Below are 24,262 nucleotides of genomic sequence, written 5' to 3'. Positions count from 1 at the left end.
GCTCAGCACCTCTGAGCCAACACCACCAAAAAAGGCTGTGGCTTTGTGCTCTGACTGTTCATGGATTCACTTTATATATAGCTGAGGGGAGATTTAGATTATGAGATTTCTTAGGCAGAAGCTCTTCCCTGTGAGGGTGCTGAGGCGCTGGCACAGGGTGCCCAGAGAAGCTGTGGCTGCCCCATCCCTGGCAGTGTTCAAGGCCAGGTTGGACACAGGGGCTTGGAGCAAGCTGCTCCAGTGGAAGGTGTCCCTGCCCGTGGCACGTGGCAGGGGTTGGGACTGGATGAGCTTTAAGGTCCCTTCAACCCAAACCAGTCTGGGATCCTATGATTCATCTGCACTAAAGACAACCCAGATGAGTTCCCCTTAAGCAGCATCAGAGTATTCCCTTCTTAACTCATGCCTGTAAACCCAGCTCTTCTCAGTCAGCAGTGCCGATGATACAATAAGCCAGCATCTCTTACCCATGGTACTAACCTGGCTATCCAGTCCAAGCAACAGAAGCATAATAAAAAAAAGGATTGCCCAAAAGGTGGGCAGCGGCATCATGGACACAGCTTTTGGGTAGGCAATGAAGGCCAGGCCTGGACCTAGAGAAAGAGAAAATAGGAAAGGGGGAAGGGAAGGGAAGAGAAATAGTAAGTACCAGCTCTTGGGCAAAGGTAGCTACACTCAAATGCAGGAATGCCTGGTTCCGTTCAGATAAATCCAAACGCGGCTGGAAATACCAGAAGTGAAACAGTTTGGCTCTTTTATCTGAAATCGAAGCACGCATGACTACAGCAGAAACCACAGGCAAATCCCCAAGGCCAGTGCTAACCGATCACCACTTTTAACATCTACCTCAAACATGCCAATAATGGAGGTGGTCCTACATCTGCCCCAGACACAGGACAGCACTGGGGGCCAGGGGGAGAAGGGGTGACCCAGGGGAATGGCAGAATCCCACTGCTAGCCCACATGGTCACGATGAAGATGATGATGATGAAACTCTTTTGCATGCAAGGAAGGGGACTCTGGGATCTTCACTAATGCAACCACTGCCTCCCTCTGTATGCAACCTCCAAACCCAGCATAGCTGTTCTAGAGATGGGTTTGCGCTCCAGGAGTCTGCTCCTTCACTTCTGCAAACCCCCACTGCTGCACTGTAGTGACCAGGCTACTCCTAGTTACACTGGCTGTGGTCCCTGAAAAAAATGCTTCCTGCTGTTAGGAATTGCTGGTGTGTAAAATGACTCTGTGTAAAATCACTTCCCCATCATCTGCCCTGCCCTGTCTGGCCAGCCATGGTGACACTGAGCATGACCAACATCAGCCCCAACTGCAGGATGGATTGCAACAGTCAGGGAGGACCAGTGGGGCTGGGACAAAGTGCTCTGGAAACCAAAGCCTTGTGTGTGAGAGCTCATCACTAGCTTGGGTCTCATCTGCGCCGTGGACCAGACGGCACCTGACTCATACCCACAGCCCCAGTGTACGTGCAGTGCTCTCATGTGCTGACCTCCAAAAGTGCTCTCACCTGAAGTCACCTATCAGTGAGGAGAGCTTTTGTCAAGAGAGCAAGAGCCCTTTCCAAGTGGGAGACAGGAACACTGCGAATCCCGCATTTACTGCAAGTGCTCAGAATGGCCATGGAAATTTGGTGAAGCCAACAAAAAACTAAGGGCAGATTTAAATCAGATTAAATCCAGGAATGCCGGCTCATCTGCCTGTTAAGGAGCACTGAAAACTGGCATTTTCCCAGGTTTTTAAGTGGATTCAAGTAATTTTCAATGGGAAAAGGAATTCTTTCAGAACTGCTGTAGCGTGGGGATGGAAATCTTATCTCTGCTCTGTATACAAAAATCTCTAACGCTGCTCTTGCTACCTCCCACTTTTCCTTTCCAACAAGAAAGATGGAAAAAGAAGCAAGTGGTAAAAAAAGGATGACTTTTTTTTCCAAGCTAAAGAAAACTTTAAGTCACTGAAAAGATTTGAACAGAAATAAATACAAATTAGCCAACAATTGAGCAACTAATTTTATTTCAAATGAAACACAACTAAGATTTTATATGACAGAAGATACCAAAAAATTGGTGAATGTTTCAAATTTGGGGAGGGCTTTGCCTTTTTTTTCCCCTAATTCAATGGAGAACTGCTACCAGATGGCATGTGCAGCTGATCTGTGCGAGTGATGAAACCAATGTAAAACTGCCCTCCTCAAACCTTGCTGCAATTCTGCATGCTCTGGCTACTGAAACTGTCCTTGCACTGTGACACCATCTAACACCAAGTGGCCTAAGCCCTGTGCTGGCTTTGATTTTCCTTGGAAACTAAGTGCTGAAATATAAGAAGTCCACATGGAAGAAAATGTTCCTGGCATCCCCTTGACTGAACATAAATAATCTCAAAAATCACATTTAATTTGAAGCTCTGCTGCTCTCAAGGGTGTTTTGCAGAAGTGAAGCCCTTGTGGCTGCTCTAAGAGCTCATTGGGATTTGCCATATCCCAGCCCAGCCGCTCCTGTGGCACAGCTGGCAAGCGCCGCGGAGGCAGGACCAGGCAGGCGTTAGGAAACCCAACAGTCAGAGCTGCTTCATCTGAGCTTGTTTGCAAATGGGATTTAAAATTTACAAAGGGAAAAAGGCAAATCTTGTGCTGTTTTAATACTGCTACAAATTGTGTGAGTGGGAAAGGATTTCTTCCAGCCAAAGACACGCAGCACAGATTAGACAGGACTCGCTATGGCTTTACTGAGCCTCCCCTGCTTTCCCCTCTGCCTTTAAAAGTATTTCTGGAAAAAAAAAAACACTTAAAACTATTAATAATTTTAAAAATTATTAAAAAATCATTACAAAATTATTAAAAGTCTGCTTTCATTGGGAAGTCAGAGGGGTCGAATTTAACAAAATGAAACCTATCAAAGCCAGGGAAGCCCAGCGGCTGCTAGGGCTTTAAGCAAGACAACTGTGTCCAGGGCACACGGCACTGAGGCTGAACTTGGCCCAGGTAAAACTGTGGCCATGGGATTCTGCTGTCAGCAAATTTGTGGAAGTTGCCCTGGCTTGCAAGAGGGTAAGCAAGGAAACAAACAGTATCACACACAGGGCAGGAGGGATTTAACTTGCTGGGCACTCTCTGCAAGTGCTACGGTCAAGTGGTGGTGTCTCTGCTCACCTTGTTCCTGATCCAGGGCAGTGATTCTGACCTTGCATGGGAAGGAACCAAACAAGGCAAGGCCAAAAGAAGAGGCTCAAGCACCTGCTGAATGTCTCTGTGCTGAGAAGTCAGCAGTGGGAGTGAGAGCTTCCACCACGGCCCTGAGCGGGTCCGGGGATGCTCATCCCAGGGGGACCAAGAGGTCTCCAAGGGCTCTGTGCTTGACCTCTGCTGAGAAAGGCAGTGAGGAAACCCATGGGAAGTGGTTTAGATTTGGATAGTTTTGGTAATGTTTACTGTCATGTAAAAAACATGCTTAGGGACTCAGCCAAAGACCAGCCTGTGACGATGGGCAACCCATCGAACAGGGAGACGGTTGCAGTCTCTGGCCATTAGTGACCAGGGCTGAACTTAAATGAGGCAGAAAACCTGAGGGAATCAACAACAAAACATACAAGATATCAAAAGTCAAGTTTGAAAGCTAATCAGTGCCCTCGCCCCTATAATAAACTGTAAAATCCCTGCTTTAAGAAAATGCTTTTTGAGCTGTTTAAAAAGTGCTATGCGAACACTAAGTCTGTTAATTTGTATTTAAGCACTGCTTAACAATCCAGTGGTACTACAGAACTGTTTAATTCTAAAAATGGCAAGCAACAGGAATATAGCTGCCTGTTTAGCAGAGATTTAATAATAAAAAATGAGAATAAATATTGAGCAGATAAAAACCTAATGTAGGGATACCTAAAAATGTAGCTCTTGGAACTGATCCACCTACCTATTAAAAAAAACAAAGGGGGGCTATTTATGATTCATTCAATAGGATTATGCCCTTGCTTCCTGCTTTCAAACACAGCAATCAACCTCTGATCAAAACAAGCATTATGGCCAAGGCCATTAACTAATTGCACTTGTGAGAGGGATGCCAATTGCAGCCACCCCAAGACTCCTGCGGTGCCACCAGTGTCATCAGTTTATCATTAGCCCTTGTAAAGTGAGATGTTTTCCTTAAAGCCTTAACTCCCAGAGCCATAAGATTAGAAGACAGATTGAGTTCTTCCTTTAAATGACATGTTTGCAGAGGAAAGCTTTTGAATACTGTGCAGGTGAATGAAAATTGCTCTAAAAACAGTCAGAAAGAAATGCCAAAAGGGGACTCAGGTGATATTGTTAAACCTGATTAGCTTTAAGCCTCCTGGCTCTCGAGCCCTGACTCATTAGTTTTGAATGGTAATTCCCATCTAATCTGTCTGTTCTACATGAAAACACATGATTACACCTGCCCTCATGGACAAGACATGCACAGAGGGAAAAGTGTTGTCTGTTTTGTCTGAGAGGATTTAGCCTTCTTCAGCTGCCTGCATTGTAGCTGAACTTTAATGGTATGAACACTTCTGGATAAGGGAGGAACCTATGGGTACATCCAGTTTCAAAATGGGCTTCTCTGTCAACCCCACCCTGAAGCTACAGAGGACAAAGGCAGGATTGTAACAACTAGAGTTCCTGTGGATTAAATGGGTCTACAGAACCCAGGAGATGGAGTTCTCCTGCTTTCCGGTAAAACCTGGGTATATATATATATGTATGTCCCTTCAAAAGGCCAAGGTAGTATTCCCACTGCAGCACAGTGCTGTGAGCAAGCGAAACTAAGCTGTGAAAAAACACATAAATACCTGCTACTTGCATTTGAATGAAAAGAAAGGTAGTCTGAGAAGAAGGATGGAATAAATTGTCGAATCAATGACATTCTGCACTCTAGAGAATGGTGTCCTTATCTTAACTCTAACCTCAACTCAGATGGATGAGCACACTCTAGGGAATGTGTCTCTGCCCTGGAAATCAAGACAGAGTAAAGCATTCAACCCCGGCTAACCCTCACTGCTCTAGAGCCAAGCCCAAATCAACCATGTGCTTCTTTTACTTCTGGAGATTATGGGAAATCTTTTTCTGTTGTGGTTTTTTTATTGCTTAGATGTTAGCTGATTGAGTCTGCAGGACTTTGCTCACACGCTAGGCGGCAGTGCCCACCACCACTGCCACCAACACCATCGTACCTGACTCTGCCACATCAGCAATGTTCACCCCTTGCTCTTGTGCCATGAAGCCCAGGACGGAAAAAATTGCGAAGCCAGACACAAAACTGGTACCACTGTTCAGGCATCCCAGCAGCAAACAGTCCCTAAGTCACACATATGTCATGGAGCAAGTTAATTAAAAAAAAATTAACCCATTGTCCCTACTTTATTTACATCATTTAGCTAAAACACTAAACCCCCTTGGATGGAAACTTGCCTATAGCAGTTGTATTTGTATTTGTTGTAGCTCCCCAGGGAAGTCATTGCTCCTAAGCAGATTGCATATGAGAAGAAGATTTGTGTCCCTGCATCTATCCAGACCTAAAGGGAAAGATGGAAAGACTGTTATTACCGGCATAGTTGCATTGCAGCACTCAACACAAACAGTTCAAACTATGCAAAGATCAACACTATGATTGCTTCCATTGAGGGTGATAGCTAAAGGATCAGGAAGAGAGGGAAAGAGAACATCACATTTGCAAGTTTGGCTTTTACAGGGAAAAGAAGATCGTTAGCATCAGAGCCCACAAGAACATCACCTCTACAACAGTTCCTCTATCCCCTCCCCAGAGATGCTCAGTATTTCGGGTTTCTTAAGTCATTCAGCTGATCCTTCCTGTTGGCGCAACAATGAACGTGTTTCAGTGCAATAGGAAATGCAAAAGTACTTCTAACATTGCTCATTTCCATGGTAAGTCATTTCAGTTAGAACCAGCTGACACAGTCACTAAGCTGAGGATGTGAAAAGCTTGAGAAATGGGTTTGTGTATTGGGTTGGTTTATTTTTCTAGCTTTCTGGTTGTTTTTGTACCTGTTCAAATGCAAGATAAAAAGCCTTAGGGGTGGGGGGAAAACAAGCAAAATACAATGCATTTTATAAGATACGTATCTCATCTTAGCCTCATGACTCTTTCTCCTGATTACATTAAGAAAACATCTACAGAGTGAAATAACAGGACACTATCAACTTCTCAGTAAATACATAGCAAGCTACCAGAATACATGCAGCGAATCCCATCTGTTCTCTTCTTCCTGCTAATGCAAGTCTGCAAATACCAGGAGGAACCACCAGGAGTCCAAGGAAGTGAGAATTAAGCTGTAGGGTATCACCTCCTCCCTCCCACCATCCCTTTCCAGCACCTTGCTGACTGGAGATGATGCTTTTGCTAGACCACAGGAGGAGGCCTGAACAGCTCCCATGAATCCCTTATGCAATATTGACTGGTGCTCTGGGCTTAGGTCTAATAGTAGATCATAAAAATAACAGTCCCGTAAAAGAAGCTTCATTCATCAGATATAATGCCTCCTGTGAAGAGGGTGTTTGGTGTAAAGAGGGCAAGACTAGAGAATGAACCACACTTCCACAACGTTTCTTTCAATTATACTTTTCCTAGCTCAGTTACTTAGTTGTCACTGGAGTTTTATTTTAACCAAATACTCATTAGAAAGAAACAGCAAAGGCAGACTTCATTCCCTCTCACTGCAACCAACAGTTATCTTTAAGGATTCCTTGTTTTCTTTGTTTTAGGGGGGTACTGCATATTTGGTTTTGCATTCCTCACATGATGACTACTGGTTGAAATGATGCTGGTCTGCTCAAGTGTCATATTTGCACCCTGTGAGCACAGACAGGAATTGATCTAATCACAGCCTATATAGAAAGAGGAAGCCCAGCTCCCACTAGGCAGGACTAAGCGAAGGGCAGTTCTCGTACCTCAAAAAGCGTTTTTCTCCCCCTCTGGATTGGTTTTCATTCTGTTATTATTTCATTCACTTCTTTCCCAAACTCCTCCTATTGAGCAGTGGGAGATAAGTGCCACTGGTACTCACAGTTTCGCTTGCTGTTCCATCTGTGAAGCTCACGTGTGTCTCCTTTGAAACTAAAGACTATCCTCATTTAAAAAATGCATCTCCCTTACCTTACCAACAAGAAAGCTGAGATTGTATAACGGGACAGAGTCTACAGCCTCAGAGTCCTTCGACACAAAAAAGAATACACACGCATACACACACATACGTACACATGGAAAGATGCATTAACACATGTAACAGTGACCTTCTCAAGCAGATCTCTGGAAAATATAACCCAGCATTAATGTTCACGCTACATTTGGACCTCTAAAGACCGTGGCAAAAAGATCTATTGCCATCACATCACCACCATCCCCCTCCACCATCCCCCTTTGCACAGGAAACTGTCCCACTCCCCAGTCCTAGTTCTGTACCTGTGGGTCAGCTAACCGTGAGATATCAGGGTAAAGATAAAACTTGATGCCTTCTGCAGCTCCAGGCAAGGTCACACCACGGATGAGCAGAACAAGGAGCATGATGAACGGGAACGTGGCAGTGATGTACACTACCTAGAAATAAAAACCGTAAAAGGGATGTTTAGTATGGTGTAGTTAACACTACCCCTCCAGAACCAAAAGCGATTTAGGGATGGGAATTCATAGCTAAAAAGGACCTGACCCGAGTCTGTGTCTGCTTCTAGTTTAATGGTCTTTACCTCCTTATTGCTTTAGGCCTGGAGGCAATGCAGGTTCATTAAACCCTCCAGAGCCCCCAGGCAGTGGTCACATCACTCACACACAGAACACGCGGGATTTCATCCAGCTCGTGACTTCTAATCAGAAATTCTGCCTTTGCCCTCTTTGTCCTCCTCACATGACAAGCACACCTCTGCCAGGGAAGCTGCAGAGGTTTCCTCACTGAGGGTGCATGGACCATTACCTCATTCTTTATTTGAACTTAGAAACTGGGAGCGTTTTGCAAGCTCTGCTGCTACCTCTGACCTGGCTGTGCAGCCTCCTCCCTACTGCTGCTACAGGCAGCCTCACAGGGCACTCCATTCAGAGACGAAGATAACTTGGCCTGTGCTCCTGTGTCTCCCTTCCCATCCCCTCGAACACATGAAGCCCTCCAGGTTGGCACTAGCCTCAACATTGGTAATTTCCAGTCCCATAACTTCATTCTTGCCTTTGCTGCCTATTCAGCAACATCATTATTGGAAACTAAGGCTCTATTCATCCAGTTTGAGAATATGTCTTCATTATCTTTAACCTCTATTCCCACTCTTTTGAATAACAGCCTCCTTCTTCTCTTTTTCTTATCTTCTCATTCATTTGATGAAAGACCCCTTTGCTTTAATCTCCAGCAGGAGGCTTAATTGAACCTGCATTTGGATAGTTCTATCTTTAGAGCCCCACACCTTCCAGCCTCTGTTTTCTCTGCTCATCAGTGCTTCCCCTCATTTCTTACCTAACTGCTGTGTTACACTCAGCAATCACTGCTGTCTAAGAAAGGGCATTTTTCATGGAGTCAGATGATTCCCCCAGGTAATTACAGTTGGCTGCCATGAGTTAAAATGTATTTTCCTTTCCCAGAATTTGTTTAACTACAGCAGAGCTCCCGGGATGCTCCATTTTTCTTCTTAAGTGTGTCCTCTGGGAATAACGAAGACAACGCAAAGCCTGCATTGCCAGCATAACTCACAGAGCTGGACTGGCTTCATGAAAAGAAAGGAAATCTTTTCATACATTCATTCCTTCAATTTTCTGTATATCTGCCACTGACAGATGACACAGATTACACATTAGCCCAGTTTCAGCAAAATCAGGACAAAAAGGGAATTTCTGTGCTTCCCATTGCTTTCAAATCCAAGTTTTCTCACAAAAACCATATATGCCTTGACATACTTACAAGAACTGAGTAAACCATGCTCAGAAAGCAGCCTTTGGGATTCTCTTGGAACACTGGAGGAATTTTTAAGCACATTATCCAAAGCACAGCACAACTTATTACTCCTGATTTCATGTTTATTTGCCCAATACGATACTACAGGATTTAAAACTATGTCATCTTCTTTTTCTCCCTGCTCTCCAAAGAGCCGTTAACACGCTGGGAAGCAGGGAAGAGCTATAAACAACCATCCACTAAAGTAAACGAGACTGCCCAAATAATTCAAGTCTTCCATTAGAGTCTGCAGTTTACTTTTGTTTGACCCCAAAGTTAATGGAGTCAGCCGGAAACTTCCCAATGGCTTTGTTGGGCTTTGGCTCCACACTTGCACGAGCTCAGACCCTGCGGTGAGTTCCTACTTGTCCTGTCTTAGACATGAGGCCATTTTGCTGGATTTCCAGAAGACCCCAAGTTTTAGATAACTGATTTTAACAGGCCTGTTTTCAACCTTCACAATGCCTTGAAACCCTGTACCATAGGGAGCTTGGAAACATCTCTCAGTGCTACCATAACCTTTACCGAACAGACACCAGGCTTGCCAAAGGTACTGCATAAATGAGATTTATTATGCACACCTTTACTATAAAACTTCCACCATCACCTCATTGGGTCCCATCAATCAGAGGGAGCAGAGAAGCAAATACTTCTATCAATTTCTAGGTGTGGAAGCTGTTCTTTGGGGCAAAGCTGGTAGGAATCCAGTGTAAGGCACCAGCATGATTTTAATGAGGCTCCGTGATAAAAATCACCGAAAGCAAGACAGGAGCGACAGTAAAGCAAGTAGTTTAGTCAACAGTGGGACTAATGAGGCCTGCTTTCCTACAGAGTTTTGTCTCCTGGTTGATTCTGCAGTGTATAACGAGGTAAAACCTGCTAAATTATGCTTTTTCCACAGTTGAGGCTTTGGCAATTGCTCACCCTCCTGGCTTCTCTGGGGGCTGATACAAGCTGGGTTTACATTGTGACCCTTTTGTCAGGTAGGACACTAATGAGGTCACTCCCTTCCACCCAGCTGACAAGAAATGCGTGGGAATTTAGTATCTTGAGACCCCTCTACCTCTGTTAGACTCATCTGAAATGCTGCCTCAACCAACAGGTTTGAAAGCTAAGAGCCATGCATATGCAATGGCTTCTAAGGCTTTTTCTCATTAAAACGGGTTTAAAACCACTACTGTATAAGAGGCAGTAATATCATGCTTCATGTTGATGGCCAGTATTTGCTGTAATTTGCTTCCTGCACTGGAGCAGGATGAGGTTCAGGGATGATTTGTCATCCTTCAGAGAAAAACATCATTCTGAAGAGCACACGATGAGACCAAAACCACAAACTATGCAGGATCTCCGTTAAGAAGAATGCTTCTAAATGAGTACCTAAGTTTAGTCTTCCGTGTCTACACAGAGCTCTTCTGTGAGTGAGTGGCATTCCAAAAATGCTATGCATCCACCACTTTCCACTGACTTCAAACATCCCCGCCACAGCTGTGTTGACATCCACCCTGCTGCACTGAGGATGAACTTGGCCGTGTGGGAGCGCGGGCAGGGAGTGCAGTGCACCACACATCACCAGCCTAAGAGAGGCAAAGTGGTACTCAAACCCTGCTTGTACCTGCTTCTTGATGCCACTCCAGTAATGGCTACTTGACTCACAGGCATGTTGGGCACTGGCAAGGACTTTTGAAAGTCAGCTGAAGCTGAATCCCTTTTATTCAGTGCAAAAATACATCTTGTTTTCCAGGAAGCAGGGAACATTTTTAAGAACAGCATTACTTAGTATTCTTAACATCTAACTGCAATGACTACAAAAAGGTAAGAGAGCACTTACTTTCCCAGTGGATTTGACTCCTTTCCAAATGCAGAAGAAACATATCACCCAGACGAGGAGAAGACACAGGGCTAGATCCCACTTGATAATACCAATATCTTCAATTCCCGAGGACAAGCTCAGTACATTGCGCCTGAATAATTGAAAGGAAACAAAACAAGAGAGATGGAGGAGCTCAGCTGATGCAGAATCTGGTTGTGATGGCTGAGAGTGCAGGATGGTGTGGGGGAGATCCCTGCCCTTTGAATGCTGCCTGCTAAGTCAGCAGTTAGCAAGGCTTACGTGAGCAAAGCTGAGCTTTGCAGCCCTACATCTTCCCTAGGTCTGTGCTACTCTTTTGTGCAATATATTGCACAGTTATTTCATAAAATCACAGAATCCCAGCCTGGTTTGGTTCAGAAGGGACCTTAAAGCTCATCCAGCTCCAACCCCTGCCACAGGCAGGGACACCTTCTACTAGAGTAGGTTGCTCCAAGCCCCTGTATCCAACCTGGCCTTGAACACTGCCAGGGATGGGGCAGCCACAGCATCCTTGGGCAACCTGCTCCAGGGCCTCACTATTCTTGAAGAATTTCATTTTCATTTTAAGTTGCTACCTAACAAATTGTTCATTAAACTTTGTTTTCAGACAGCTATAAAAAATCAGCTCCTTTCCTTCCCCTAAGTCATGGAAAGCAGAGATCACAGCATCCTGGGCTGCTCTACCAGGGTCAGGCTCACACGTGGCATGTGCATCCCATGCAAGACAAATGACTGTGGTTTGTTTTCCCCCTGAATTAATTAAACTTTTTTGAGGTTTTTTTTTTGCTATTACTGTGGAGATCACAGCAAATGAAGTCACCATTGGAATATCTGCAATTAGTTTTGGAAAATAACCAGCCCTGGATGGACCAGTTTAATGGGACTCAAGCCCTCACCCGTCTGTTTTTGCATCTCCCATTTCCAAATTCACTTGGGTTACTTGCGTGAATGTGTTCTCACTCCGAATGCTTTATTCCCTCTGAGCATGTGTGTATTTTGTTATAGAAAAGGACTAATGCCACCAGCTAGGGTTAAGTCTGCCCTAATAGCACAGCTATTTGACAGCCACAAGAAACCCCTTAGTAATGAATATTTGGCATAAAGTTGCAGTCCTGGTTCACCTGAGCCTAAAGCAAGCAGGGAAAAACCTGCTGAGCATATACAAAAGAAGAAAATACATTTAGAAGCTGACAAAGTTCAGCTCCAACCTTCTGTGGCTTTTTTAAAAACTAAATGGCAGTTTTCCAAGGGGCAGTTCATATTAAAAGGCAGCCTATAGAGCTGGCTCTCAGGAAGCCAGGAATAATGAACTGCGAATGTGTTTTGGAATAGGAAGCTCTATTAATTCATTCAGCTAAGCCTTTGTTTTTCATTAGGGAACTAAAAGCAAGTGGTCATCTCACCTAGAGTGTGGCCCACAATCTCTTCAAGGTTTTTTGGAGGGCACCCCAGTGTGTTTCTAGAGCCAGGTATGTTACTCTACTACGATGAGGCAGCAAGCACATAAAGTGATGGGCTGGCTTTCTCTGTCCTGGGTTATTGTAGAATGGGTTGGGTTGGAAGGGACCTTCAAAGCTCAGCTAGTTTACCCCCCCTTCAATGAGTAGGGTCGCCTTCACCAGATCAGGTTGCCCAGAACCACATCCAGCCTGGCCTTGAACGTCCCCAGGGATGGGGCATCCACCACCTCTCTGGGCAGCCTGTGCCACTGTTTTACCACCTCATTGTAAAACATTCCTTCCTCATGTCCAGCCTGAATCTCTCTTTTAGTTTAAAACCACCACCCCTCGTCCTATGACAACAGGCCCTGCTAAAAGTCTCTCCCATCTTTCTTACAGGCCACTTTTAAGAACTGAAAGGCCACAAGAAGGTCTCCCCTTAAGGAGCCTTCTCTTCTCCAGGCTGAACCAGCCCAGCTCTCTCAGCCTCTCCTCACAGCAGAGGTGCTCCATGCCTCTTGATGGTTCCCGTCTTGTCTCACAAACACCCACAACCTCAAGGAATCAGCTCAGAATCACCAGGGCAGCCTCAGTGTTCAAACTGTTTCATGCAACCTGACCCAATGTATTTCTGCAGCAGAAGCTCTCGACCTGGATCTCTGATACCCTGAAACCCGCAGCTGAGGAAGGAGCACGAGCTGGGCTGTGCTGAGAGCTCTGCAGCTTCGTTACACAACCCACTGTGCTCAGATTGAGCCGAGCCCACTCAGCTGCCTTCACACCACCTATGCATGAAGCTGTTACTAATTCTCATTTATAGTCTTGATGCTGTCATTACCCATCACTCATATATGATCAACGGGACAACAGGCTGGGGCCCAGTTTGTTGTAAACATGAGTTCTTCAACCTTGTTCATACACTAGCACGCTCCAGAGATGTGCAACATGGAGATGTAATAAGAGCTGTAACTGGCTCTAGATAAACAAAAATAAAATGAGGAGAGTTATGCAATCCGTGAAGGATATTCCAGCTCATTAATCAAGCGAATGCTGACAGGACCTTTAGTACCAGGAAAGCCAAAGCGCTCTTTCATGTTGGAAGGGCAAGAATAACTAACAGTGAAGCAATTCCACCACAAGGACAACATGATATGATTTGTAAAACCCTCAAGTTTGCCCCCAAAAGCAGAGCCAGCCGCCCTAGATGTTGTTTACTTTCCGGGTTGCTCCCTCTGATTACATGCCATCAGCATGTGATGGTCTTTCTTGGGATTTGGACAAATGCAGTCTGCTGATTACTAAATATTTATAAACACTTGGCCAGCACCAGACAATCAGAGGTTTTGTTCAACCATAATTCCCCCATAACACTTATCCCTTATGTATTAATATGGGTATAAACCCTTCGGGTTTTGGACTTTAAAATCAAATCTTCAGAAATAAGACCTGCAGCATGTGATACCAAGAGGTAGGTCTCCTGATACAAAGCCAGATTTGCTTAACACCCTTTTATTGCTGCTCAAGCAAGCATGTGATTTGCACAGAACATTAATTCAAATGAACCGAAATGTCAGGCTGCACCATACGTCCAGCCAGGCTGGGGACACGTGTTATCCAACACGAAGAGGTTAATGCATCAATGCAGCCAATTATATCTGGGCAGCATTAGCTTTACAAAGCAATCCTGATGAGGACACTGCATAAATGCCCCACAATAAAAAATGGCATTGGCTTTCAGAAACCAAATACTCCCAAACCTCTGAATTAAATCACAATTAATTGTGCCATGAAGCAGATGGGTATCTTCAGTTAAAGACTCTCTATTGACCTGGCCTCTCAATGTAGGTAGCTGGCTGGCAGCTGGTGGTGTACTTTGATGGCAAAGTACCTGAAATTAGTTTTAATTTCAGAACTATAACAAACAGTAGTATGTCTGGGGAAAACCTGGGGATACCAAATGCTTGCATTGTGTAAAAGCTACGCTACTTCAAATACAACAGTGCTGCTTGAGCTCTATCCTTATTTTAAGACATCAGTAGTTGTTTATGCAGAGAGAACAGCTATTTTTAATACTCCTGTAAGTGCCACAAGTCCCGAAGGCAACTTGCTCTGTTAAGGGCAGTTTTGCTCATGATGAAACAGAGCTATGGACAGTGTATCTGTACGAGTAGGATAACGGAGCCAAACCCCTCCCTAGCATGACTCCAGGGAAGAGTTCAGTTCATGATGTTTAAAGCTGTTATTTGAGGACACAAGTTAAAGTGGCTTCAAAGTGCCAGGAGAGCCTCCACAACCGCTCATGGCTGAGCAACCTTTGCTCCGGCTCTGCTGCAGAACATCGAGGCAGGATGAAGGGAAGGGTAAGTGCTGGACAAAGGATTTGTCCTCTAGCCCTAACATGTCCCTATGGGGACATTGTCCTCCCAACCCATGATGGCTGCTCTGCCATAAAGCCCCTCACTGTGTACCTGCTGTGTAATTACCCATGGAAAGCTCTGGTGTCCTCCAAGGTCCTGGAGGCCCCACTCATTCTTTTGCAACCTCTTTTCCACCTCCCAACCATATTTCCTTCAGTCTCCTGAAGTGGGCATGCCACTTAGGGCCCCAAGGAGACAACCTGGCCCATAAACCTGAGCATTACAGGAGCAGAAGCTCCCGGGGCAGCAAAACAACCCCATAGCCATATCAGGAGGCTGCTAAGATCATGGCTGCTGTCAGGTGCAAGAGGACCTGTGAGCAAAATCACTGCACAGGACTGACATTGAACATGGTGCTTCTGAAGTCCTGGGACAGAAACTCTATTTCAGGGGCAGCTCTGTGGGACTCTGCATCTCAGGGAGGCCTTGAGGAGACCTCTGAACATGCTCCCATGCCAGCCACTCATTTGGATTCAAGGCCCTCAGTCCCAGAATTATTTCGGGAGAGTACAAAGGAGTGAGAGTTCCTTCTCCTTCTACTGCAACGTGTCTCTAAGTTGCCCTAAAATATCCAAAGGAACCATTTAACAAGCTTCTTCCAGCTCCCTCCATATTTAAAAGGGAGGAAGTGACCTGGGAAAGCGTCTGTCGCTCGACGTGGAAACACAGTGCTCACGGCATGGTAAAAACAACTGCTCTTACAGCCTGTGTCCCATCTCTCACACCGGTCACCAGTGCCCTTTGCTCACCCAAGATCCAATCTGCCCTTTGTGTTTTGGCTCTTGTGTAACAAATTTTACCACAGTTCATAAGATTCTTTTTTTTTTCTAAGCCTAATGCGTGCCAAATACCTTCAGCATGAACATCATTCCTGCTGGGGCTAGTGGCTGACGCCTCTCTTTATAAATAGAGAAGTAGGTGCAAGTTGAACAGGGCCCAAACTGGACTTTAAACATGCTGAAAAAGCCAAGCTGGGGCAGCAACTAAATCTACTCTGAGCTGACCATCTGAGCAAGCCAAAACCCCCTAAAATTCTTCCTAAGCTATTTGTAGATCCTTTGGATTTAAGTTTCCCTACAGGTCATCAGCTTCCTCTGATGCTATATTTTGTCTCTTATATTAACACGCAGAGATTTGAGGTCATGCCCGTTCAGAAATCAGGTTATGCAAGATAATTTAAAACTTGAAAAATTAGAGAGAAATGGGAATAAGAAGCTTAGGCCTGATGAAATCCAGGCATCTGGCAAAACAGCTCCCTCAGAGACTGCAGAGGGAAATGATGCAACCAAGGTGACCTGAGAAACCTACAGGGTAGGACAACGCTCACCACCTCTGTCACTTTTATGGCCGAGGTCAATGCCTTGCATCGTTGTCAGACTGACAAGAGATGTGTTATACATTCACAAAGTGTACTGCAAATGCTGACAGCTGGGGAAAAGGGAGAGGCAACCACAAAAGGGGTGATTTGTCACTGTTTCTGTTGTAAATCCCTGCTCTAAGGGCATCTGAAGTGACTTGTTTCTGCCCTCCTCCTGCATTCAGAGAATCCCAACTAAGAAGGAAACAAGTTTTCTTCCAAACAAGGAGTTGCACCGGGCTTTTTGGGCTCCCTCTACACTCTAGGATGAATGCAGTTACACATCCAATGTCTTCCTCCAGAACCCCCAGACTTACCAGTCTATCTCAAGATGGGCGAGAACCAGTAGCAAACGCCAGTCAAACTGACACCCAGAGCAACTTTCTTTTCCTATCTAACATTCCCCACTGGGCTTCTATACAATCTCAAGCCTGACCTCTGGCATGCCACCAAAGCACTCAAAAGACACCACGAAGAGAGGGTACTTACTCCCAAAACTCTGTGACAGGAGAGGTGAAGTTAGTGGCATTCAGTGATATCCAGAGTGTCTTGTTCTTCCTGAGAGTGTCTTCCACACAGGTTGGTGTGTTCCACTTCTGGTGGCAGTGTGCCCATGGCAGGACGCTCTGGAACGACTGGAACAGGTAGTAGAGTCCCCAGGCCAGGATCACGATGTAGTACACATTCAGAAGGGACACAATCACTATGGAAGCATAACCAATTCCTGGCGAGAGGAGGAGAGAAGAGAAATACATGCAGAAGTGACAGCCACTTCTTGCTAGGGCACCTTGTGATCTTGTGGAGCTGGTGCTATTCCCATTGTTTCGACTTGATGAATCCTGCTCTACCACACTGCTGATGGAAACTCAACACAGCTCAACTCAACACAACTCGCCTAAACTAAACTGAACTCAACTCAACTCAACTCAATCACACAAAAGCACAGACCTGCCATCATCTCTGACGAGCACTGGCACCTAGGGCTGAGTTTCTGGCTGTGGTTTGCTGACACTGGAGAGAAGGTCTGCAGGATGTCTACCCAATTTAGCACTACCCCACTACTACTGGATTAGTCCACTAAGACTATTTCAAGTCTTAGTAGAAGAAATTCAAGGCATAACACTTTGCTTATTTGGAGCTACATCATCTCACTTCTTAGGTACCTACGTGGGCAACCTCATTCTCACCACACTGATTCCCAGGCCAGCTTCCTTGGAGGCAGCTCAGCTGGGCAGCCCCTGCACCACTCACACTTATGGACTGGCTCAGCTCAGCCTATGTGCAAAGGAAAACAACAAAAAAAGACAGTTCTTGAATGAGCTGAAAAGGAAAATTCCAAAGATATCAACGCGAAAGCTGCTGCTTCAGCCCCGATCTCACTTGTGCAAGGGAAGCATGGTATGTGTGGCTGTTATGGTTAATTACATCAATGTTTAACTCTGCTTACAAAGTTTGCCACTTAGGAATAACCAGGGAAAAAAACAGATTTCCTTGAAAATCTTAGAGCAGTTTCTTACAAGAGGACGAAAAGCCCATGAAGTTCCCTTTACCACCACTCTGATGGCTACCCCAGCACTCAGGATACCTGCCTCATGTTTTACAGTTTCAAACCTTATTGCAGCAGGGATTTTACCACCAGAGATTATTTTTATGCCAGGTAAAAGCAAGCAGAGCAAGTGCTATTTATTCTGTAGAGCTTCATTTCATTCAGGATATATAGCTAGTCACGTTATCAGAGCTGCAACTTCTCTTCACGGATGCCTAGGAGATTGCTATTTAAACAAGGAACATTCCTTCCTCCTCCTCAAAAGTAAAGTGGGAGGAGGAGGAAGAAAATGGAGCTAAAGCAGCACCATTACATCAACTTCAGCAGCGTTCTGAGCATTAGGTGGGAGTGTGAGCCACAGAGAAAGCCCTCACTTCAGCTTGGGGTGACATAAGGGGAGAGATGCCTGGAACAGCAGTGGTGGGAGTGCAGGAGACACGTCAGTGTGAAGTGCCCACTCTTTCCAAATGGGATTTGAGGAGAGCTGCTTAGTGCAATTATTCCAAATGACTCTGCCTGTGCTGTCCGGCTATGCAGGGTAATCTATACACAAGAGAGGCATCTTCAGTAATGTTTCTAACCTGTCTTCTATTTTTCACCTTAGTTAACTTCCAGAGCAGCATTCCTATAATTCCTGTGAGTGGCCAGTGGTTCTTCACTCACTGGCAAAGGTTCTTCAATACCATCAACCAACATGCCTTTTTATCCATGCTCAGTTAGGACAAAAGGCCTGTTCCTCAATCCTATCAAAAAATGCTGCCCAGGTTTTGGCTGTATCAGTAACAGAAGGATGATGCCAATGGCAAGGTTTCACGTGGCAGAGGGATTTTGATTTCTAGCCCAGTATAATACTTTGAAGATCCTTTCATGAATGCCACCCAGCCTCCCAAACCAACACTTTCTCTGATATGTGTGAACAAAACATGCATTTGCCTTTTTAAGGCACAATATACAATTTCTTTCTTGCTTATCAGCAGTTCTGCCAGTTAACAAGATGATAACATCAGAATCAATACCTTACTTTGTCCTTCAGACTCTCTGACTTCTACCTTTCCAGGAACCAATATCATACCCTCAGTTACTACAGCAAATAGCTGAACTAATGGACATGAGGGGAAAAGTGTTGCTGCACATGTTTTACAGAGGTGTCTTGAAGCAGGAAAGCACAACAGGATATACTAACCAGTGAAAATAGGGCAGATCTTTTCCCAGCATGTGATTCCACCTTCAGAGGTATACTGTCCTAGCACCACCTCCAGGAAAAACACGGGAAGACCTCCCCCAAACAGGAAAATGAAATAAGGTATAAGAAATGCACCTGTTGAGAAAATACAATATAGAAAATTGGGATGAAGGAAGAGAACGCACACAAGATCATCTAAAAACTGGCAACAGGCGTATATACACAAAAGAACATTTCATACTTTAATATCTGTATATAAGAATCTCATTCTGGGGTATTTTGTTCACATTCTCTGCAAGACGAATGGGTGTATATGTCTGGAAAGGGCATTTTCTCACCTTTGTGAAGGGAAAATCTGCTGTAACGATGGGGTTAGGCACGTGGCAGTTTCATGTGGCTCAGAATGCTCTTGTTCTGATAGCCACTGGTCTGCAATCCTACTGGTCTGTATCAACAGCCTATCTTTAGGTTAAAACTCAGACTCGGTAGCAGCAGAAGTAACAGAGCGGAGAAGGTTCAGCAGTACAGTATTTGAGATTGCTTTTGGTTTTCCCTAATGAAGTTTTTAACAAAAACTATTAAGTAACCACAGAATCAACTGGGTTGGAAAAGACCTTTAAGATCATCCAGTCCAACCGTTCCCCAGCACTGCCAAGGCCACCACTAACCCATGGCACTGAGGGCCTCGTCTATGGGATTTGTGAATGCTTCCATGGACAGTGATTCCAGCCCTGCCCTGGGCAGCCTGGTCCAATGCCTGAGCACCCTCTGGGGAAGGAATTGTTCCTCAGCTCCATCTAAACCTGCCCTGGTGCAGCCTCTCCTGAGGACTGGCGAAAAAGGCAGGAAACAGACGTGGGAATGTTTAAGGATAAGGCAGATGGATTGATTCATGAGAATGAAATCCAGGAACACTCACCTCCGCCGTTTTTGTAGCAGAGATACGGGAACCGCCAGACATTGCCTAAGCCAATGAAGCCCCCAGCCACAGACAGCAGGAAGTCGATCTTGCTCGCCCACTTCTCCCTCTGGGGTGGCTTTCCTTCTGCCTCATCCTCAGGCCGTGTCCCCGGGCTCTTGCCAGGGGAGGGTTTGAGGATATCCTTGTGGAAGTCTTTCAAGCACTGAAGCTTTTCCTTTGTTGCCATATTTCTGCTTTCTACATAGAAAAGAAGATAAAAAACACCCTTGTTTTGTTAAACAGCATTTACTGGTAAAGCTCTAGCACTGCAAGAACTGTTCAACCAGTGCCGGTTATCAAGCTGAGATATGAAAAGACATTCTGCTGACCAAGAAGAGAAAAACCACCCCTGGACTCTGTGGTCACCTCTTTGATGCCAGTGCAGTGTAGGGGATAGCAAAGGTTTGACACTACTGCCTACCTGCTGCCTGCAGAGAAAAGGTATACAAAGGCTGCACACTGCATCGGCAACTGGTGCTGCTGAGCACTCTCATGCTTTTTCCATGCCCATCATAAGGTACAAATCATGGCATCTGATTCCTTCTCAAACATTTAAGTGAAATACAGCAGAACAGTAAATCTCACCTTTCCAGATAAAACCCATTCCTCTAGTTCCCAATAACCTGAACCATCCTGTATCATTTATTGCCTGCAATTTCCTTTCCCTGAAGTATTATAAAGCTTTCAGAAAACTATACATTCATAAAAACTGGAATGGAAAACCATTTGTTCTAATCAACCTGCAGGAACTGAAGGAATCTTTTCAGTTTATTCCATTTTCATAACTGCACTGTTTTCCCTTGACATCAATAAAGGGACAAAAATAAACCTTTATATTCAATTATTGTCTTCTACACACTCTGCGATTGAACTGTTTGCCAAGAATGATGGATCCTTAGTTAAATTAAGAAGTCGCTGGCACGAGTCACCTGATGCAAACCCCAAAGCATAGTAAATCAAGGCTGGGTTTAGAATTTATATATAGTTTATGATGTTCAAAAATCACAGACTGTGGAAAAATAAGAACTGCAAGAACTGCTCTAACAAGTGCCTTTATACCCAGGATTTCCTAATGAAAACAAATCAGGAACAACTTGTAGCTTTTATGTTAGCTCAGATCAACTCAGATCTCAGGCATATGAGGCCAGTTCTTCCCCCACTTAACTCCAGTGACTTTAGCTGGATCTGACCAGTTATTTTTTGCACAGTGTTTTGCTACTGAAAAGCAAGTGGAATTTTCACCAGAACCAAGCAAACCAACAAGTTCATTCCAGACCACAACCATTCCCTACTTGTATGTGTTGCTATGGGTGCACAGCCATAAAAACATCATGCTACAGATTATCCCCTTTGATAGCTGCCAGCCTCTTGTACCTGCTTGCTGGGTGTGCTCTCTAACCTGATTTAGCTTGTGGCAGTGACCTGAAACCAGAGTGGACATTAGCTCTGCAGGAAGTTTTTAACCCAAACATGATTTTGGGACAGATATGCATCACTGTACCCACAGCTCTTTCCATCCACTGCAGAAAGCTCCAGAAAGTGAACATTTCTACCAGCCACAGCACCTCCAGATTCATCCCACTGACATACTGGTGGCCTCTGTAAAGCAGGTATTGAGACCGCAGTCACCTAGCAGCCCATGACCTACAACGGGACCGTAATCTTCACTGTGCTTATCATTATGACTTTCTGCTCTATAAAACAGGCCACTGCTGGCTGCACAGAGGGGATGTGAGCAACTGCAATACCCCCTGGCCAACAGCAGAGAGAGCTCATAGGAGGAGAAAGTTAATCGAAGGGTGATGGAACATCACCACCCCTAAAGTATTTCCTATTGGTTGCTGTTAGTCATGGTATGAGATGAAGTAGTGTAATTACTGAATAAATATGGTCAGGCCAGCTCTGTAGCAGCCTTCAAGCACGTAGTTGCTTTGGGGAATTAATTCACAATAGCTATACTGTGCTCCTAGCATCATGCATGGAGATGCATGGAGTTGCATCCAAGAGGGATTCACAGTAGCATTAAACCTCCCTGGGACATCCACATGTCACTCCAAGCCCCAAAGAGGCACCACCCTGCATCATCCCCTGTCATCTCTTGAGGGAGAAGAAAAAGTAAGGAGGTGCAACTGCTTTTCTTCAAAGAGTACCTACAAGGTGGCTGATGTCCTGCTCTCACTACAACCAGGCATGGAGAAAGCCCAGTTTCACCTCCTTTTGCCATTTGTGCTGCTCGAATCCATATCTGAGAATGTCATAACCATCAGGCAACAGGCTATTCTGGGCTGAGGTATGGAGGGCATTCAGACTGTCACTCATGGAAGCTGCTCAACACGGGTTATTGAAACACTTATCAACAGAGGAAGAAAGTGTGCGAAGGAGAGAGTAACTCACACCTACAGCTTAGGGTGGGCTCTTGTTTTCAGATGATTTTGCAGTGAACTGCTGGGACAGCCATAAACCTGCTTAACAGGGCACAGAAATACATAGATTTATAGATCCCTGCAGGATTGGGGTTGGAAATAGGGGCTTAACTGCTCCCCATGGGGACTGATACTGGAAATACCCCAAACCAGTGCAAGGGGCACACGGGCTACCTTTGTGTCAGAAACCCGAGGGGACCTAAAGGCATTGGCCACGTCCAGGATTAAAAACCCTTCCAGGATTGCAGCTTTGTGCAACCTACTTTTATCCTGCGACACAGAGCTCTTTCTTTCCCTGCCAGCTCTAATCTTCTTGCCTGTGGATTTACCCTGACCCAAGTGTGACTCAGTTCTACTCAGCCTCTGCAAGCCTGACCGATGGATTGCGTTCTGTAAACCCTAATGAGGGGACAGGGTGATCACCCTGGGGTTTGTCCTCATTACCCGCACGCACAGTGGGAAACGGTGCCTTTTCAGACTCCTACCCCATCACTGTGTGGGGCTGCATGTTAAAAAGGGATTTCTAATTTGCCGTAAGACACCCCCAAATTAACGGCCATGCTTGAAAACCTAATTACCGAGTGCAAATTTGTTTTCTGCCTTAGCTGAAGTGTGAAGATCACGCAATCCCAGACTGGTTTGGGTTGGAAGGGACCTTAAAGCTCCTCCAGTTCCAACCCCTGCCACAGGCAGGGACCCCTTCCACTGGAGCAGCTTGCTCCAAGCCCCTGTGTCCAACCTGGCCTTGAGCACTGCCAGGGATGGGGCAGCCACAAGTTCAAGGTCAATTATTATCTTGAATCATGATCTTTCCTTTAGCCCACAAACTGCAAACCCTCAAGGTCATGCTTGCTTTTGGGGTGGCCGTTTCACCACACGGGTGGCAGGAGATGGCCCACCACTACTTCACTGCAAGCCAGCAGCTCTCACTGGCAGGGCACAGTACAGTAACTACCCAAGGCCTGTAGAACATCACAAGGACACCTGTGTGTCCCTTATCTAGTCTTGCTGAAGTCCCAGCTGTGCTCCAAGGAGCGGCCGCTGTGGCTGGCAGGCACGTACCGTCCACCAGTACCATAGGAATTGTCGCTAAGTGGCCACCTGGGACTGCGGTCCCAGCCCATGTCACGTTCAAGGGATGTCGGATTTATCCCCCTTTGCTGCCAGCCATTGGTGTCCACCCAGCCATTCCCAATTACAGGAACTGTCTACAAAGGCTGCAAGGGTGGGGGGTACGGGCGATTCTCCTTGGTGAAGAAAAGCCAAGAAAATAAAGTTTGTTTAGTGAAAGGCATTGTCTTTTTCCTTAATGGGGTTGGAGTTTCATTTCCTTTAGTTATGTCCCACTGGGTGAGGTTAAAATGGCTCTTAAGGGAAATAGTCTGACAGAGATGCTGAAACAATATGTTGTCACCGCCCAGGTCAGAACCAGAGAATAATAGGTTATTTTTACTGTATCACTTAGTGGGGATGGTATCCGAGATCTAAGTCCATCTGATTCCCCCAAGGAAATATATTGTAAGAAAATGCTCTTACAACCACATAGTCCAAAAGGAGTGATCCAAGTCTGCCTCCCGGAGACACATGTCTGCCTCTCCAGGAGCCACATCTGCCTGTGAGAGTACCCCCTCCAGGAAGCTTTGGATGGCCCCAGGATGCTCTGGCTTCATCTGATGAACTTAATAAGGATAAATAAAAAGCAGCAGTCAAGCCTGCTGTTTACAGCATGCTACCAGGCTGAGTGCAGCCAAACTCATAGAGCCTGATCCAAAAGCAAGGAGAGAAAGGATCCAGTCTGTCAGGCCTAGGATGTGCTCTCATGTACACTGGTACAAACCCCTGTTAGCCAAAGATCAGGGAATGGTTTGGGTTGGAAGGGACCTTAAAGCTCATCCAGTTCCAACCCCGGCCACGGGGAGGGACCCCTTCCACTGGAGCAGCTTGCTCCAAGCCCCTGTGTCCAACCTGGCCTTGAACACTGCCAGGGATGGGGCAGCCACAGCTTCTCTGGGCACCCTGTGCCAGCGCCTCAGCACCCTCACAGGGAAGAGCTTCTGCCTAAGAGCTCATCTCAGTCTCCTCTCTTTCAGTTTAGTTATTGAGCGTCAGATCGATGCTGGTAAAACACTGAAAAACAGAAC

General features: G+C 45.5%; 1 protein-coding gene across 12 annotated transcripts in view; it reads right to left on the bottom strand.

The window, feature by feature from the left end:
* SLC6A6 (solute carrier family 6 member 6) overlaps positions 1-24,262 on the bottom strand; it is a 114,293-nt gene that overhangs the window by 13,688 nt on the left and 76,343 nt on the right. For all 12 annotated transcript variants that reach the window (XM_062637040.1, XM_062637062.1, XM_062637098.1 and 9 more), the window contains 8 exons: positions 19,657-19,896; positions 18,738-18,872; positions 16,498-16,732; positions 10,775-10,907; positions 7,440-7,574; positions 5,432-5,535; positions 5,194-5,318; positions 481-593 (listed from right to left, as the gene is read on the bottom strand). In XM_062637040.1, coding sequence (XP_062493024.1) covers positions 481-593; positions 5,194-5,318; positions 5,432-5,535; positions 7,440-7,574; positions 10,775-10,907; positions 16,498-16,732; positions 18,738-18,872; positions 19,657-19,896 — 1,220 coding nt within the window. The remainder of the gene's footprint in view (positions 1-480; positions 594-5,193; positions 5,319-5,431; positions 5,536-7,439; positions 7,575-10,774; positions 10,908-16,497; positions 16,733-18,737; positions 18,873-19,656; positions 19,897-24,262) is intronic.

This window comes from Pezoporus occidentalis, unplaced genomic scaffold (genome assembly GCF_034315485.1).
Source record: "Pezoporus occidentalis ecotype Australia unplaced genomic scaffold, CSIRO_AGI_Poc_V1 ctg114, whole genome shotgun sequence".
Lineage (NCBI taxonomy): Eukaryota > Metazoa > Chordata > Aves > Psittaciformes > Psittacidae > Pezoporus > Pezoporus occidentalis.
The sequence above is the reverse complement of the archived record's forward strand: the minus strand, read 5'-3'. Positions and strand labels throughout refer to the sequence as shown.